This window comes from Pan paniscus, chromosome 12, assembly GCF_029289425.2.
Source record: "Pan paniscus chromosome 12, NHGRI_mPanPan1-v2.0_pri, whole genome shotgun sequence".
In the NCBI taxonomy this organism is placed as follows: Eukaryota; Metazoa; Chordata; class Mammalia; order Primates; family Hominidae; genus Pan; species Pan paniscus.
In genome coordinates, this window is record NC_073261.2 from 102,223,229 (window position 1) to 102,241,893 (window position 18,665).

General features: G+C 38.4%; 1 protein-coding gene across 12 annotated transcripts in view; it reads left to right on the forward strand.

The window, feature by feature from the left end:
* ITSN2 (intersectin 2) overlaps positions 1–18,665 on the forward strand; it is a 154,970-nt gene that overhangs the window by 61,485 nt on the left and 74,820 nt on the right. For 7 of the 12 annotated variants that reach the window (XM_003827025.6, XM_008952389.5, XM_034952700.3 and 4 more), the window contains 4 exons: positions 2,631–2,771; positions 4,655–4,742; positions 12,070–12,209; positions 13,561–13,641. In XM_003827025.6, the coding sequence (XP_003827073.3) occupies positions 2,631–2,771; positions 4,655–4,742; positions 12,070–12,209; positions 13,561–13,641 (450 nt within the window). The remainder of the gene's footprint in view (positions 1–2,630; positions 2,772–4,654; positions 4,743–12,069; positions 12,210–13,560; positions 13,642–18,665) is intronic. The other 5 variants (XM_003827024.7, XM_008952392.5, XM_057301332.2 and 2 more) reach the window with 1 other exon arrangement.

Below are 18,665 nucleotides of genomic sequence, written 5' to 3' on the forward strand. Positions count from 1 at the left end.
TGTAATCCCAACGCTTTGGGAGGCTGAGGTGGGTGGATCACGAGGTCAGGAGTTCAAGACCAGCCTGGCCAATATAGTGAAACCCCATCTCTACTAAAAATACAAAAATTAGCCAGGAGTGGTGGTGTGCGCCTGTAGTCCCAGCTACTTGGGACACTGAGGCAGAAGAATTGCTTGAACCTGGGAGGCGGAGGTTGCAGTGAGCTGAGATCGCGCCACTGCACTCAAGCCTGGGCAACAGAGCGAGACTCCGTCTCAAACAAACAAACAAAAATTAGCTGGCCGTGGTGGGTGGTGGTGGGTGCCTGTAATCCTAGCTACTTGGGAGGCTGAGGCAGGAGAATCACTTGAACCCAGGAGGTGGAGGTTGCAGTGAGCCAAGATCGCAACACTGCACTCCAGCCTAGGTAACAGAGTGAGACGCCATCTCAAAAAAAAAAAAAAAGAAAAGAAAAATGTAATTGTGTTTTAAAATCTCTCGTGAATTAGTTATGTCTTAATGTCATTAAATAGTCACATTTTCATATAAACAGACTGTACAATATGGTTTACTGAGAAAAGGATAATGACTCAAAATGCTGAGAATTATGTTGTAGCATCAGTTCAGACACTGATGAACCATGTACTCCTGGGCAAGACATTTCCCTTCTCTGTGCCTCACTTTTCCCTTGTATGAAATAAAGAGTTGTGTTAGTTGAGTGATTTTCAGTTTTCAGATTGGTCTCTGTAAGATGGTCTGAGGAGGACTAAGCAGGGGCAGGAGAGGGGAAGCTCGGGCAGCAGAACAGTGATTTTCTCTCCTTAACTCTTCCCACGCTTCACAACAGAGAAGCTTGACATTTATGTGCTTTATGTTTCTTGGGGTTTCACTCAAGATTTGCTTGGGAAAAAAAAGATTCTACTATTAAAAAGACAACTGATTTGAAACTGCTGACCTAAATGATCTCTTACAGTTCCAGTTCTGCAGGATTGTAGTTCTTAGCTAATACTGGCCACTAAGCAGTTTTTACCAATCAGACGTTAGAGGGTCAAGTTGTTAAAAGACTTTGTTTGAAATGTGTGGTGAGAAGGTATAAAAGATCTGGCACTATTCTGCCACAACTCTAGAATCCCATGAGCCTACCCTGATCATATAGTAGGGTTTTGCAAAAATGCATACCTAGTCATGTAGTAGAGCCAGATTTAGATCTTGTGTGATCATAGTCTAACATTTTATTTGGTTGATGACTTGAATTACATTAAAAATTATTTTTTTAATCATCACAATATCTTTAGTCAGAAATATTTTATTCCTTCAAATGGATAGACATACATACCACAAGTATTAATCATGCCAGAGTACTACAAAACAGTTGTAAAAAACTTTTAACTCTCTTACACTATTTATGTATATATATATCATCTTGACTATATATAATGGGAAGAGACCTTAGGATTGATTGTTTTTCCCTCAAGAACTGGTGCATCACATGAAGCACAGTAACACAGGTGAATGTGCAGAGTCTGGAAAGGTCCAGAGCCTATACGTATCCCATGTTGAGGATAAGAATGTGAGCTCCAGCAGAGATACACATGTTCCTTTCAGTGTATGTATTTCAAATATGAAACAGTCTTCAGTAAAACTTTTCATCATCAGTGAGTTTTAACCCAGGATGTCATTTCCCCTCACTCCACTGTATTAGTTTGGTAGGGCTGCTGTAACAAAATACGATAGGCTAGGTGGCTTAAACAACAGAAATTAATTTTTTCACAGCTCCTAAGATCTAAGACCAAGGTTAGTTAGGCTTAGTTTCTTGTGAGGCCTCTTTTGGTGGCTTGCAGGTGGCCATCTTTCATTGTGTCCTTATATGGTGTTTTCTCTGAGTGTATTTTATCTCTGGTGCCTTTTGTGTTCAGATTTCCACCTCTAATAAGGACACCAGTTAGATTGGATTAGGGTCCACCTGTATGACTTTGTTTAACCTTAATCACCTCTTTAAAGGCCCTGTCTCCAAATATTGTCACATTCTGAGGTACTGGGGCTTGGGACTTTAACATATGAATTTTGGGGGACACAGTTCAGCCCATAACCCCCCATGTCACCCTTCTTCTTAGGTCCCATTGAGAATCTCTGCTGTTTGTTTGATTTCTTCACAGAAGAGGAAAAAAGGAGAAGAATATTAGTATAGAACAGAACTGTTGCCAAAACGTTCCTCCTGGGCACTGTTTTAATTAGAGGAAATTAGATGGCCATATTTAGGGTAGAAATAGAAGTTCAGAGAAGGTAATGCCGAGCATCACATGCAAACATTTATTCCTCTTCATCATTCTTTGAGAGTGTCTCTGATATTAATATTGTTAATTAATATTGTCTAATGCTGAATTCAGAAAAAAATTCAATGTGTTATGTTTCTGCTTTCCCACACTAACATATGGGCTCTTGCACTCTGAGAATGATGTGTTTCCCACTAATAACTCGAGTTAACAGACACAACTCTGAAACACATTCCACTTGGTTTTAGGCATTTATTTCAGGATGAATATGAATGGTAACTGAGATTTTAAAATTTAACTAAAAATATTATTCTCCTTGTAGAAACATTTTCTATTAGCATTTTATGTTACTATATATTTATATGATCTTCCTATAGAATGGCAAACATCAGCAGATGTCAGGCAGACTTCAGGATGTCCGACTCAAAAAGCAAACTCAAAAGACTGAGCTGGAAGTTCTGGATAAGCAGTGTGACTTGGAAATTATGGAAATCAAGCAACTTCAACAGGAACTTCAGGTAAGTCCTTCACTGCTAAATTGTTCTTAAACATGTACAATTAATAGTTCTTCTGGGCTGGGCACGGTGGCTCATGGCTGTAATCCTAGCACTTTGGGAGGCTGAGGCGGATGGATCCCCTGAGGTCAGGAGTTCGAGACCAGCCCAGTCAGCAGGGCAAAACCCCATCTCTACTAAAAATACAAAAAAATTAGCTGGGTGTGGTGGCGCATGCCTGTAATCCCAGCTACTCGGGAGGCTGAGGCAGGAGAATCGCTTGAATCCAGGAGGCAGAGGTTGCAGTGAACCCAGATCGCACCACTGTACTCCAGCATGGATGATAGAGCGAGATTCCATCTCAAAACAAAACAAAACGAAACAGTTCTTCTAATAGAGTTTTGTTTTGGGGGTCAATAACCTTGAGTCTTTGATAGGCTTGTGATCTAAATACACACAATCCTGTATACAATATCAGGAAGTCCATAGACCTACTAAAACTCTGCTAGACGTCTGGTTAAGTTTTGCTTAATATATATACATAAGTGGACATTTATCACTTTGAGTTTTAACTCTTTAACAATGTTTATGCATTCTTAATTCATTACTTGCTATAACAAACGACCTTAGACTGGGTAATTTATAAACAACAGAAATTTATTACTCATAGTTCTAGAGACTGAGAAGTCCAAGATCAAGGTGTTAGCAGATTCAGTGTCTGATGAGGGCTTGCTGTCTCCTTTAAAACTAGTGCCTTCTTGCTGCGTCTTCACATGCAGAAAGGGTAAGGCAGTCCCTTCAATTTCCTTTATAAGGACAGTCATCTCATTCATGAGTGTGGAGCCTCCTAAAGCCCTACTTCTTAATAGTACTGCATTGGGAGTTAGGTTCCAACATATGAATGTTGGGGACATACCAACATTCAGACCATAACATACATTAAAATAAGGTTATTGCTACTAATTTTAGGAAATTTTGACTTAAAGTTATTCTTTTTAAAATTATGATGAGAACTTGAATATGTCCCTTGGGGTCCTGGTAATTCTCTTCTTTACTTGTGCAGTAGGGTCTGGTTCAATAATTACTATTTGCAGAATGGGGCTGTGGAAGCATTCTGCATCTCTAGAGTTCTCTTACCCAATTTCTCTTACTGCATGGACTGGCAATTAATCAGGCTTTTTGCTTGTTACAGGAGAGATAAACAAAAGCCAGAAATATTTTCTGTCTGATTTAAACCTGCTTTCCTAGTTTTTAGTCCTTTTTATTTTTTCCTCCCTCTGTCACCCAGGCTGCAGTGCAGTGGCATGACCTCAGCTTACTGCAACTTCTGCCTCCCAGGCTCAAGCAATTCTCCTGCTTCAGCCTTCTGAGTAGCTGGGATTACAGGCACCCATGACCACGCCTGGCTAATTTTTGTGTTTTTCGTGGAGACGGGGTTTCACCATGTTGACCAGGCTGGTCTTGAACTCCTGACCTCAAGTGATCCACCTGCTTTGGCCTCCCAAAGTGCTGAGATTACAGGCGTGAGCCACCGCACCCAGCTTTTAGTCCCTCTTTGATATACACATATTCATCCTGAAGTATCATGGCATGCTTACACATACCATCTAGCGCAGGTCTGCTGTCATTCATCAGTAAGCTGAAAATTGTAGGCTTCTAGACACACCCCATTTACAAAGGCTTTCTTCACTGCCTTTTAATTTCAGCCACTCAAAATTGATTTTGGCTTAAATATTTCTTGGCATAATTCCATCCTAGTTGATTCATAAGTTGTAAGCAGTTTACAACTATGTATTATTTCCAAAATAAGTTTTAAAGATGAGTAAATCCTGTTTTAAAGTTTTCAAAAAAAACTCTTGGACAATATTATAACATTGTAATCAGGTACTGTTTTTTCTTTTTATAAGGAATATCAGAATAAGCTTATCTATCTGGTACCTGAGAAGCAATTATTAAATGAAAGAATTAAAAACATGCAGTTCAGTAACACACCTGGTAAGTCTCTAAGGTTTGTCTGATTACTTTTATCCTTTTCTGAATGACTGTATCAGTCACATTGTTACTTTTTTAAAATTAAAAAAAGTATTCTGTTATAAATAACACTTTTTGCCTGTAAGTTTAAAGTTTCAAAATAAAGTGAAAAATATCCCAGATGTTAGAGCATTTTTAGTGATAAAAAGTAGATAAAAATAAAATAGTAATGATTGTGGTGTGACTTCATATCTTGATGATATTTTTATGTATATAATTGAAACATCAAATAAAGTGTTAGACTATAAGATATAAATTTGGCTCTAACACAAGACTACATGTGCATTTTGAAAAGTCCTGCACTGATTTTAAAGAACTGTTCAGGAGGAGGCTTTATGGTGGGGCCGCACCTGGGATTCTAGGGTGTTAGCGTGCAGCAGTCATAGGCTTAAGCAGGATGGTATGCTCTGCACAGACCCTTTATATTATCTAACTCTGTGCTTCATACAAAGAATTTTACCATCTTGGCCCTCTGACACCTGTGGAACAAAACATTCCAGGATAATTTATGGGATAGTAACTGTTTTTGTTTTTGCTCAGGTCCCAATGAGAAAACTGAAAAAAATTCTCTGTATTGGATACTATACCAATAAAAGCGTAGCAGAAACAAGGTTTATTTAAAGAAAAGTAAATCTGCAGATGTTGTGTTACAACCGACTAAAGTATCCTAAAATGTCACTCATTGAGTCTCTATCAAGTCAATTATTCCATTGTAGGTCTCTTTATTATAGTTTTGGCTGTTTACAAAGTTCAATAAATAGTATCCCCTTCTTTGCGCAAGTTCTGAACAAATTAAGAAATAAGGCAAAGGAGCAAGACAAATGAGAAACCAAATCACTGCCTCATTATTGATGAAGCTGATTCTAGGCAGTGTGGTTTATCTGTGGGTGGTATAGTTGCACCTATAAAACACTGGATGCATGAACAAAGTAGAATGCAGGTTTCCTGTGGGCAGTTAAGTCTCTAGAGAGTGAGGGCTTAGGAGGAGCCTAGGCTGTACATTCCTAGGTCTTTAACTTGAGCTCACTAGTTAGTGAAAGGAAGGAAAGAAGCTGGGATTGTTGGGCTAGTGCAGGGCCCTTCACGTGGAAGAAATATCAGAAATAAAGTTCACTCTTGTGAACTATTTTTATTGTGTCTCCTGCCTTCCATTGATATGGTCTATCCATGTCCCTGCTCAGACAGTGTTCCTTATACTTGGTTCTTTCCTGTTCAAAGTATATTAGCCCCCACCTCACCCCTACACAGGCATTCCAGAGTCAGGGTGAGCTAACCCACCTGATATGCACAGTGGCAGAAATATATCTTTATTATTGTCATCATTGTTGTCATTGTTCCTATTTGAATTGTGAATAAAATGTAGAATATGTCTTATTGAGGATGTGATGGGGCTATTCTTTCTCTGTGGAATGTAATTCAGTGCAGCTGTTACCTATTTATTTATTTAGCCATAGTCCAATTCAAAATAGGAAGCTTTTGTTTGGGCTTTGAAAAGTACCCTGTATCCCTTAGATGCCTCTCTGTATAACAATTGCCATTTAAGATTACCAGCCATGTGCCAAGCACTGTGTGAGTCAGTTTTGATGCATTCTTTCCTTTAATCTTTACAATAACCCTTTGGTATAGTTATTATTCCCATTGTGAGCTCAGGAAAACTGAGGTTCAGAGAGATTAAGTAGTTACCCAGGATGGTACAATCATAGTACTCAAATTCATGTCTAACTGTAAAGCCCACTGTACTACCATGTGGTTTCTTTGTCTTATTTTCCAGTTACCCAACATAGTGCTCATATATGTCATCAAATTTGGTATTAAAACATGCATTATTAGTAATATACATTGTTATGAATAAAGAAGAAATATGGGCTGGGTGCAGTGGCTCATGCCTGCAATCCTAGCACTTTGGGAGGCCAAGGCAGGCGGATCACGAGGTCAAGAGATCGAGATCATCCTGGCCAACATGGTGATACGCCATCTCTACTAAAAATACAAAAATTAGCTGGGCATGGTGGTGCATGCCTGTAGTCCCAGCTACTCAGGAGGCTGAGGCAGGAGAATCACTTGAACCTGGGAGGCAGAGGCTGCAGTGAGCTGAGATCGCGCCGCTGCCCTCCAGCCTGGTGACAGAGCGAGACTCCGTCTCAAAAAAAAAAAAAGGAAGAAGAAGAAATATGCAGCTATAACACTTCGCTAATAGACGTGAAAGATTCCTGAATAGGCTGGACACTGTGGCTCATGCCTGTAATCCCAGCACTTTAGGGTGCTGAGGTGGGCAGATCACTTGAAGCCAGGAGTTTGAGACCAGCCTGGCCAATGCGGTGAAACCCCATCACTGCTAAAAATACAAAAATCAGCAGGGGTGGTGGCACGCATCTGTGGTCTCTGCTACTCGGAAGGCTGAAGCATGAGAATCGCTTGAACGTGGGAGGCAGAGGTTGCAGTGGGCCGAGATGGTGCCACTGCACTCCAGCCTGGGTAATAGAGTGAGACTCTGTCTCAAAACAAAATAAAAAAATAAAGATTCCTGAATAATTAGAGACATTTTATGTTCCTAAATGAACTAGCTTAATATTATACTATACTATACATCAATACTATGTCAGTTCTCTCCTAATTTATATATTCAGTTCTTTTTGGGTTTCTTAAAATGAAACTTGGCAAGATAACTGACAAATTCATCTAGAAAATAAATTGTACAAGATTAGGCAAAACTTGAAAAAGAAAAACTTTGGTAGGGGGGAGGAGACTAACCCTATCAGATATCGAAACATTAGATATGAAAGTTAGAGTGCCTAAAATAGTGTGTTATTGATGAGAAATAGAAAAGTAGAACAATGGAATTAAATAGAGTCTAGAAGAAAGCCCATGCATGTATGGCAACGTAGGATAAGATAAAGTTGGCACTTAACATCAGTGGGGAAAGGATGGGCTTTTCAGTAAGTGATTTGAGGGACAGTGGATTATCTGAAAGAGTTGCAGGGGAGCTCTTTACCGCTCTCTATGTACAGAAATAAATTCTAGATAAATTAGGAGGCTAAACATAAAAACAACTTAAAAACTATTATAAAACAGGAAAATATTTTATAATCTTGGTATGAGGAAAGTCTCTTTGAACAATACATAGAGTCATGAAGAAAATACTTACAGATTTGATGATTAAAAATGAAAACATCATAATGAAAGACAGCATAAACACTAAAAAATTTGAAGTACATGTAATACAAGAATTTAGAGCTTCTACAAATCAAAAATTAAGACAGCCCAATAGAAAAATACGGCAAAGGATAAGACCTAACAATTCAAGACTGTGGCCAGAAACATAAATAGATGTTTCTTTGACATCACTGGTTATCAAGAAAATACAAATTAAAATAACAATCAGGTTTCTTTTTTGCCAATTAGCAAAAATGAAAAAAGATTGATAATATCCAATATAGATGAGGGTTTGCAGAAACAGGTATTGTTGGTGGCATAAGTTGATAACAGCTTTTTTGGAATAGTAGTTTGGCAATTTCTGTCAGAATTTAAAGTGTGCATTAACAGAATGAAAGACAAAAATCTACGAGCCACGTGATCATCTCCATAAATAACAGAACGAGTATTTGACAAGGTTTAACATCCTTTCATGATAAAAACTCTCAAAAAAAATAGATATAGAAGGAATTTTCTTCAACATAATAAAGGCCATTTATGAAAAGCTCACAGCTATCATAATCAATGGGGGTAAACTGAAGACTTTTCATCTAAGATAGGGGTGTCTAATCTTATGGCTTCCCTGGGTCACATTGGAAGAAGAGTTGTCTTGGGCCACACATAAAATCCACTAACACTGATGATAGCTGATGAGTGCTAAAAAAATCTCATAATGTTTTAAGAAAGTTTATGAATTTGTGTTGGGCCACATTGAAAGCCATCCTGGGCCGCATGTGGCCCATGGCCTGCAGGTTGGATAAGCTTGATCTAAGATCTAGTATGAGGTAGGGATACGCACTTTTTACCACTTCTGTTCAACGTAATGCTGGAAGTACTAGCAGGACTACTCAGACAAGAAAAAGGAATAAAATACATTCAAATTGTAAAAGTAGTAGTAAAATTATCCCTGTCTGCAGATGACATGATCCTATATGTTGAAAACCCTAAAGACTGCAATAAAACTTAGAACTAATACATGAATTGAGTAAAGTTGTAGGACACAAAATCAGCATACAAAAATCAGTTGCATTTTTTACACCAATAACTATTCAAAAAAGAGATCAAGTAAACAATATTATTCATGACAGCATCAAAAATAATTAAATACTTAGGAATAAATTTGACCAAGGAGGGGAAAGATCTGTAACTGAAAACTAATTGATGGGAGAAATTGAAAAAGACATAAATAAATGGAAAGATACTCCATGTTCATGTATTGGAAGAATTAATATTTTAAAAATTATCTGTACTACCCAAAGCAATATACAGATTCAACACAATATCAGAATTCAAATAGCATTTTCACAGAAATAGAAAAAGCAATTTTAAAACGTATATGGAATCACAGAAGACTTCAAATAGCCAAAGCAATCTTGAGAAAGAAAAACAAAGTTGGAAGCATCACACTGCCTGTTTGCAAATATTATGAAGCTATAGTAATCAGAACAGTGTGGTACTGGCATAAAAACAGACATAGGGACAACATGAACCTGCAAGATGTTACATTAAGTGAAGTAAGCCAAGCGCAGAAAGACAAATACGGTATGATTTCATTTATTTGTGGAGTGTATATATTTATCCATAAAAGTAGAGAATAAAATGGTGGCTATCAGGGCTGGTGAGAGAAAAGGGGATCACTGAGAGTTTGCTCAAAGGAAATCAACATTTCAGTTAGATAGGAGGAATAAGTTCAAGAAATCTATTGTACAACCTGGTGACTATAGTTAATAATAGTGCATTGTATTCTTGAAAGTTGCTAAGAGAATAGATTTTAAGTGTTCTCACCACAAAAATGGTATGTGAGGTAAGTATGTGAGGTTAATTAGCTCAATTTAGCCATTTTACAATGTATACATATTTCAAAACAACATGCATACTATAAATACAAGTTTTTATTTGTTGATTACAAAAGACATAGATTTACAGAATAGAGAGCCTAGCTAATTAACATACATATTATGTTAATTAGCTCAATTATGCATATGTTAATTAGCTCCTTAGCCATTTTACAATGTATACATATTTTAAAACAACATGCATACAATATATATACAATTTTTTGTCAATTACAAGACATACAGACTTATGAAATAGAATAGAGAGCCCAAAAATAAACCCAAGTATATATGGTCAACTAATTTTTGACAAGGGTATCAAGAAGACACAATGGGAAAAGGTAGCCTCTTCGATAAATGGTATTGGGAAAACTGGATATCCACCTGCAAAAGAATGAAATTGGAGCCTTATACCATACTCAAAAATCAGCTCAAAATGGATTAAACGTAAGACATGAAACCGTAAAACTCCTAGAAGAAAACATTGACAAAAGCTCTTTGACATTGGCCTTGGCAGTGATTTTTTGGATATTACACCAAAAGCTCAGGAAACAAAAATAAACAAGTGGGACTTCATCAAACTAAAAAGTTTCTGCACAGTAAAGGAAACAATCAAGATGAAAAGGCAGTCTGTGGAATGGGAGAAAATACTTGTGAGCCATGTATCTGATAAGTGGTTTATATCCAAAATACAAGGAATATATATAACTCAATACCAAAAAACAACCCAATTTCAAAATGGGCAAAGGACCTGAGTGGACATTTCTCCAAAGAAGACCTAAAAATGGTAAAGAGGTATTTAAAAAGGGACTCAACATTATTAATCATCAGGGAAATGCAAATCTAAACCACATTGAAATATAATATCACCTCACACCTGGTAGGATGGCTGTTATCAAAAAGATCAGAGATAACGAGTGGTAGTGAGCATGTGGGAACAAGGGAACCCATGTACACTGTTGGAGGAATGTAAATTGGTATAGTTGTTAAGGAAAACAGTATGAAGGTTTCTAAAAAAAATAAGATAGAACTCTTGTATGATCCAGCAATCTCACTTCTGAATATATATTCAAAGGAAACAAAATTACTGTCTCAAAGAGATATTTGCACTCCCTTATGCTAAATGCAGTAAGTCAGTTACAGAAAGACAAATACTGCATGACCTCAGTTTCATATAAAATCTAAAAAAGTTGAACTCCTATACAGAAACTGAGAGTAGAAGAGTGGTTACCAGGGGTTAGAGGGAGGGGAAAATGGGTAGATGTTGATCAGTGGGTTCAGACCAACATCTACCCGTACCAGTTAGAAAGGTAGTTATATAAATTATGCAGTAGCCATAATGTAAACTACTATGGAGCAATTTAAAAGAATGAACTAGATCTGTTTGTCCTGATTGATAAGATATCTTACTAAATTGAAAACAAGTTGCATAGCAATGTAGACAATATGATTCTGTTAAAACCCATGGAAATAAAAGTTGAATATGTACACATCTAAATGTAAATGCCTAAAAGGGGGATGAACTTGCAGTTGAAATGGAGGCGTTTTAATTTTTTACTCTGTATGTTTCATTTTATTTAAATTTTGTACTTCTGTACTTCAAAAATATGATAAAGTTAAAAATAGACATTTAAACAGATAATATTGCTATTTTGATTTATTGTAATGTATTCCGCATTATATATTTCCATCTGGTTTCTTCATCCCTGCATGAATATGTAAAAAAAGATAATATAAAATGAAACCTTCTGTTCTTACCTCCTAAAATAATGTTACTAAATAATCCAGTTAGTAATACTTATTGAATCTTTGCTGTGAATATTTCCCTGTTCTTGGGAGCACTAAGAATAAATGGAAAGCTACTTTAACTATAGTTTCTATTAATTGAGTATTAACTGTGGACCAGAGTGTACAATGGCTTTATATCCATCACCTCATTTAATGTAGTATGATGCTCATTGTATAGATGAAAAGCCTGAGGATTCGATTGGTGAAGCATCTTTCCTAAAGTAGAATTTCACTTCAGGTCCTAGTCCTTTTGAATGCAGAACCAAGGCTTATAACCATTTCCTCTGATGTTCTTTCCAGCATATAATCTGGGAAGTGGAAATAACAACTGAGTGTTTTCTCTTGTACTGGTCTGCATTGTGTATACATCCTTCGTATTGGTCTAGTTACATCAATCTGACCAGACAGTAAATGACATGCTGGTAATGACATACGAACTTCTGCAAAATGTAAACTGTCTGATGTTTGTTTTTCAGATTCAGGGGTCAGTTTACTTCATAAAAAATCATTAGAAAAGGAAGAATTATGCCAAAGACTTAAAGAACAGTTAGATGCTCTTGAAAAAGAAACTGCATCTAAGCTGTCAGAAATGGATTCTTTTAACAATCAACTAAAGGTATTTATTTTTGATACTATTTTTAGGTAACTGCCTTCTTACCTTCATTATTTTGATTTAATAGAATAAATAGCTAAAGCTATTATATGTATTACATTTTCATAATTTTATAATTTCAACTATACAAGAATTTCAAGATTGTTTTTAATGTTCTAGTTATATGACATAGTGTCATATAACTAAACATATACTTTATCACAGTTTCCAATTTTTGATGACTATGTGCTGTTTGTCTTGGCATCTATACATTTCCAGAACAATTGCCTTTGTCAATATTACAGAACTGATCTCAGCCAGCGTTATCCTAGGCAATTTTCAAAAATGAGAAATATGGAAAATTTGAAATAGTTTAGGTGTTAGAGGCTCTTTTAACACAGTTTTTATTTTGTTTCCTTGTGAAGTGTAATTTAATTAACCTTTGTTAAATAATGCAATAATCATTGAAATCTAGAACAGAATCTGGCACTATAAACTTTGCACAAAAAGCAAGTTAATGATTCATTGTTTGCCGCAGTGGCAGAGCAGATGTCCAAAACATAGACTGTCTGCATATCATTCACCACAGTATTCATTGTACACTGAAGCCATACCTATGAAAGAAACTAAAAACCAGGCTCATGGCATAGAATGTAAATTTGGGAATAGTCTCAGTTATTCCTTTGCTAACAATATAAAGTTTCCAGAGCATAAGGTATTCTCTGTAAGAAATAAAGCTTTTCATAAAGCTTTTGTATAAGAAATGTCTCTCTTCATATGGCTTTTATCATGCTGACTTATTTAGAATAACATTAACAGCAAATATAGAGTAAACAGCATGCTAAAGAAAGGACAATATGGTGGCTTCAGGTAAGGAAAGGGAATTTGAGGTGAACAATGTTAATAATACACTTTACACAAGCATATATTCAGTAGAAAAAAATTTTATAGAAAACCAAATCATTTGTCATTGCTGGTTAGACAAGCCAGCCAACTTATCTTCCCTATATTATTTCTTTAAAAAATCTACATAACTGGGCATGGTGGCTCATGCCTGTAATCCCAGCACTTTGAGAGGCTGAGGCGGGCGGATCACGAGGTCCAGAGATCGAGACCAGCCTGGGCAACATGGTGAAACCCCATCTCTACTAAAAATACAAAAATTAGCTGGGCGTAGTGGCATGCACCTGTAGTCCCAGCTACTCGGGAGGCTGAGGCAGGAGAATCGCTTGAACCCGGGAGGTGGAGGTTGCAGTGAGCTGAGATTGCGCCACTGCACTCCAGCCTGGCGACAGAGTGAGACTCCATCTCAAAAAAAAAAAAAAAAAAATTCTGTACGTAGTTTAATTGGCTTTTTATCTGCCTTATCTTACAGTGTGGGAATATGGATGACTCTGTTCTTCAGTGCCTTTTGTCTCTGCTAAGCTGTCTCAACAACCTCTTCCTCTTACTTAAGGTTATTTTCTAATATCTAGCTTCTTTTCTTTGAGTTACTTTGCTGTTTTATTTTTTTAAAACTAGACTATTCTTTGCCTTTATCTGAGTATCTTTGTTTGAAATAACATATACAATATAAGCCTTTTTCTTTCTGCTTGCTTGAATATCCTTCTGCTATCTGACTGCCTGTTTGAGTCTAATGCCAGAAGTCAGTAAGGTTGCCTGTCACAGTAACCTTTCTCAAAAGAAGTCCAGGACACTTAGAAATATAATCTGGTTCCTTTACAACATCCCTGTGAGTGGGTTAACTGATAAAGATGATTACTAACTCAATTCAAAGGAAAATGTGAGATTAAATCACTTACCCATATCACTGAAAATCAGTGTTTAAAATAAAACTTAATACTTTATGAAATCTAGGGCAAGTTTATGTCATATATGCACCAAGCTGCTTCCTAATACTGTTGTAAGGACAATTTTAAAGAACCAATAATGCAGGGGCAACTTTAGTCAGGTCTAGTTACCAGGCTCATATTTAGACATGCTTGCACATCAGATAAAAATGTTTAAATTATATAAATATTTCTCTTTGCCATGTATAACGTAGATTATTAAAAATATTTTAATAGAGCTTAAAGAAATGTGCTTTATGTTTACTGCTTGCTGACTCTAGTAGATTTTGACTACACATTTTACTCAGTACTAAAATGGATGGCAATAGGGCAGTTGCCTATATGCATATATATTCCACAGTGAAGACAGAAACATGATAAGTAGAGTTCATTTGTTACCTGAGCAAAGTAGGGCAAATTGGAAAGATGGTAGCAGCAGGGGACCCATATTTTAGCCTTTATGGTTACGGCATGAATGGCCAGATTATATGGTTTTTAGAACTTTTGCTACGGATTGCATAGAAACTAAACTAAGTTTCCTCATCTGTAAAGTGAAGTTTAATGATGATTTGTGGACTGTTCTCCCTCACAGAGTCTGATTCTTTGAGTTAGCATTTGATTCTCCACAGGCCAGCCGTTATTCTTGTCCCTTGTTTTACTTTGTTCCTTCTGCTTCCTGCCTTCCAGACTTACACTGCTTATTGATACTTTCATCAGAGCAATTTAGGAAACTAAAGAGATATGAAATCTATACTGTCAGAGCAGTCAGGAGACTGTGTTGTCACAGAAAGCAAGAAAAGAGGTCTTCTGTAGTTACTAGAAAATGATACAGAGTTATTAGTTAACATAGTGCTAAAAAATATTGGCCAGGCGCGGTGGCTCACGCCTGTAATCCCAGCACTTTGGGAGGCCGAGGCGGGCGGATCACCTGAGGTCAGGAGTTTGAGACCAGCGTGGCCAACATGGTGAAACCCCGTCTCTACTAAAAATACAAAAAATTATCTGGGCATAGTGGCGGATGCCTGTAATCCCAGCTACTCAGGAAGCTGAGACGGGAGAATCGCTTGAACCCGGGAGGCGGAGGTTGCAGTGAGCCGAGGTCGCACCATTGCACTCCAGCCTGGTCAACAAGAGCAAAACTCTGTCTCAAAAAAAAAAGAAAAAGAAAAATATCCATTGAATTTGTCAAAAAGAAAACTTTTGAAGACCTTGCTAAAAGTGCCATTTCACTTGAGTGATAAGCAGAAGCTGGATTGCAGTGGATCAGGAATGAGTAAGAGTTGAGGAAGGGTTAAGTGAGTAGCAACAACTCTTAGAATGAAAAGAAAAAAGCATGGGGGTCAAAGGAAAATCTTTTTTTTTTTTTTTTTTTGGTTTAAGAAAGACTTGAAGGAAATAGTAAAGAGAAAAGAAAGGAGGAGGCAGGGGGAAAGAGAGAAAGATTGAGATTGTGGTAATTGATGGAGCAAAGTCCCTGAAGAAGCAGATTAAGATGGAATGGAGAGCACAGATTAAAGGATTAGATAAAAAGAATACTTTCAGTGTAACATACGGGGAGAAGATGGTTATGAATGCAGTTAAATTTGTTGGTAGAGAGTAGGAAGTTGACAGTAAAACGGGAAAGGTTCCCTTGTCCCCCTTGAAGGGCAGGTGATGGGGATGTGGCTCACTTCTTCAGTGCTCCCCTGCTCAAACCTCTAGGGGAGCATACAGATGGGCAGGCTGTGGGGCTCTGACCCCACGGCAGTGTCTAGGGGTGAATGTTTACAGCTGAAGCCCCAGTGGGGGTGTGTTACAGAGTGCTCTTTTAGTTTGCCGTCTATAGGCGGTTCGTGTTACCCAGCTCAGTTAGACCCCCTTCCTTATCACAAGGACAGAACAGAGGGATTTCTGTATCCCAGGGTTTCTTGCCTTGGTGTACTGGAAGAATTGGATCACACGTGGGCTTGGAGAATGAATGCAAGGTTTTATTGAGTAGAAGTAGCTCTCAGCAGATGGGGGAGCCAGAAGGGAGACGGTTTTACCCTGGAGTCGGGCCGCAACCTGATTTCTCACTGCTCTGGCCAAACTCCGCATTGTTCCTCTGGTCAGTGGCCTGCTGGCCTGCTGGTGCCTGTTGACATGCTCTTCCACCGGCGTGCTCTTGATGACCAGCTGCTTGTGTCGTCTTCTGCCGATGTGGTCCTCATGACGTCCAGCCACTTATGCCTTTGCCTTTTTAGGATCTCGGGTTTTTGTAGGCACAGGATGGTGGCGTGGCAGGCCAGGGTGGTCTTGGAAGATGCAACATTTGGGTGCAAAGGCAGGAGTGCCTGTCCTCACCTAGGTTCATGGGCATAGGCCCGAGGCTGAAGCCCTAGCCAGGGACCCGCCTTTCTCTACCCAGTACTTCCCTGGCCCACTCCCATATCGACAGCTTCAAGACTTAAAATCAGAGGTAAGTTGGACCATCAGAAAGAATCTTCCTGGGTAGAGGAGGACATGATATAACTCAGCCTAGGCCAGAAAGAAGAGGGGTGGAGATGCAGGAAGTGCTATTGGTTTTTTGAGATGGAAAGATGAGAGAGCTGCAGTCTGATGGCCTAATGAGGCAAGGTTTATAGCTGGTAGTGAGGAGAATGGATGGAAGATTAGGAAGTTTCAGGAGAGAAATAGGCATGAAATAGACATCTCAGTGCAGATACGCAAGCTTAGTAGAGGAAAACCTAAGTGTGCTGAGCAATGTTGAATGTCTTTTTGAAGTTGGAGGTGATGTATTTAAATTGAAAACAGTATGCCTAATTGTGTGATTTTTCCTCACCATTGTTCAGCTGTTTAGGTATAAGCACAGAGAAAGCTGATGAAATACGTTCATGGTTCATACAGGTTTGAGGTTTTAATAGACATGCACAAAGAGAGAGGGACAAAAGAGTTACAGATCTTGACAAAAGCATTATGATCAAGATGAGCTCTGAAACATGAACTAGACATGAAGGATGTGAAGAGAGGAAGGGGTGTTAATAAAGAAAGAATGATGGGAGTCAACAGAATGGTCTCAGTGAGGTTGAAAACCTATTGATGGCTGGGCGTGGTGTCTCACGCCTATAATCCCTGCACTTTGGGAGGCTGAGGCGGGTTGATCACCTGAGGTCAGTAGTTTGAGACCAGCCTGGCCAACATGATGAAACCCCGTCTCTACTAAAAATACAAAAAATTAGCTGGGTGTGGTGGCACGCGCCTTTAATCCCAGCTACTCGGGAGGCTGAGGCAGGAGAATTGCTTGAATCTGGGAGGTGGAGGTTGCAGTGAGGCAAGGTTACACCACTGCACTCCAACCAGGGCAACAAGAGCAAAACTCTGTCTCAGAAAAAACAAACAAACAAACCCTATTGATATAGATGTACCAGGTATAAGAAAAGTTCGAAGGGTAAGAACTTACATTTGAAGAATGGGATATTTGGTCAATGGTAGTTCTGTTTCTGATTAGTAAGACTCAGGGTGTAATAATGGGAATGATGGATTAAGTAGAGTTAAAAAGGTCATTGATGAAGAGATCAGCCTGAGACTTGAGGTTTGGATTGCATCATTTATGTGGATGTCAAAGACTTAGAGAATAGTGAGGTGAGTGAATGACCAGGTGACTAATAGATGACAATAAAAAGGAAGGAGAGAATGGTATTGCTGGATGGTAGGAGCCCCAGAAAAGCATGGAGTTGCTAAGAGTGAGGGGGAAATAACCATCTGAAAGTGGCAGTGAAGAGCAAGGAAAATACTGTAGTTATCCTCGGACCCTGATGTAAATGGAGTATATGATAATAAACTGAGAGAGGACTAGCAGAAAAATAGTATCCCGAGGGATCAGCCAAGAAAGTGAAGAGGGAAGAGAATTTTCGTTCAGAGAAGATTGGTAGCTGTATGATAGTTTCCTGATCACATAGAGGAAGTTCCAGGAGAGTGGAGAGGTTTGAGGAGAGAATGAGTAGGGGATTGGGTCAGATTAAGGGATAAACAGCACTGTAGAGATAAGAATTCAGGTGATAAGGAATGAGAAGAAAGGCTGTGTCTTATCAGTAGGTGAGATTGAACTGGTCCTGGTAGTGTTGGAGCAGGACAGGCACTTAGTTCTGATGCTGTGGTCCTTTGTGATAGTAGAGCACTGGGGTTAACCACCACTCCTTTAGGCTACTTGTAGTGACAACAGAAGTAAAATATTTCAATTATTTAATTTAGAATGTTATGTTTTACTGGAACCTGCAATATGCATGTACAGAATTAATAATTTTTACTCTTTTGGTCAAGTTATACTAAGACAAAGCCAGTGGATTCAAAAGTGAGACATTTGACAGGCCATTATACCATTAAGAAAATTCACACATCTGGCCAGGTACTGTGGCTCACGCCTGTAATCCCAGCACTTTGGGAGGCTGAGGCGGGTGGATCATGAGATCAGGAGTTCGAGACCAGCCTGGCCAACATAGTGAAACCTCATCTCTACTAAAAATACAAAAAATTAGCCGGGCATGGTGGCAGACGCCTATAGTCCCAGCTACTTGGGAGGCTGAGGCAGGTGAATCACTTGAACCCGGGAGGCGGAGGTTGTAGTGAGGTGAGATTGGGCCACTGCACTCCAGCCTGAGCAACAGAGTGAGACTCCGTCTCAAAAAAAAAAAAA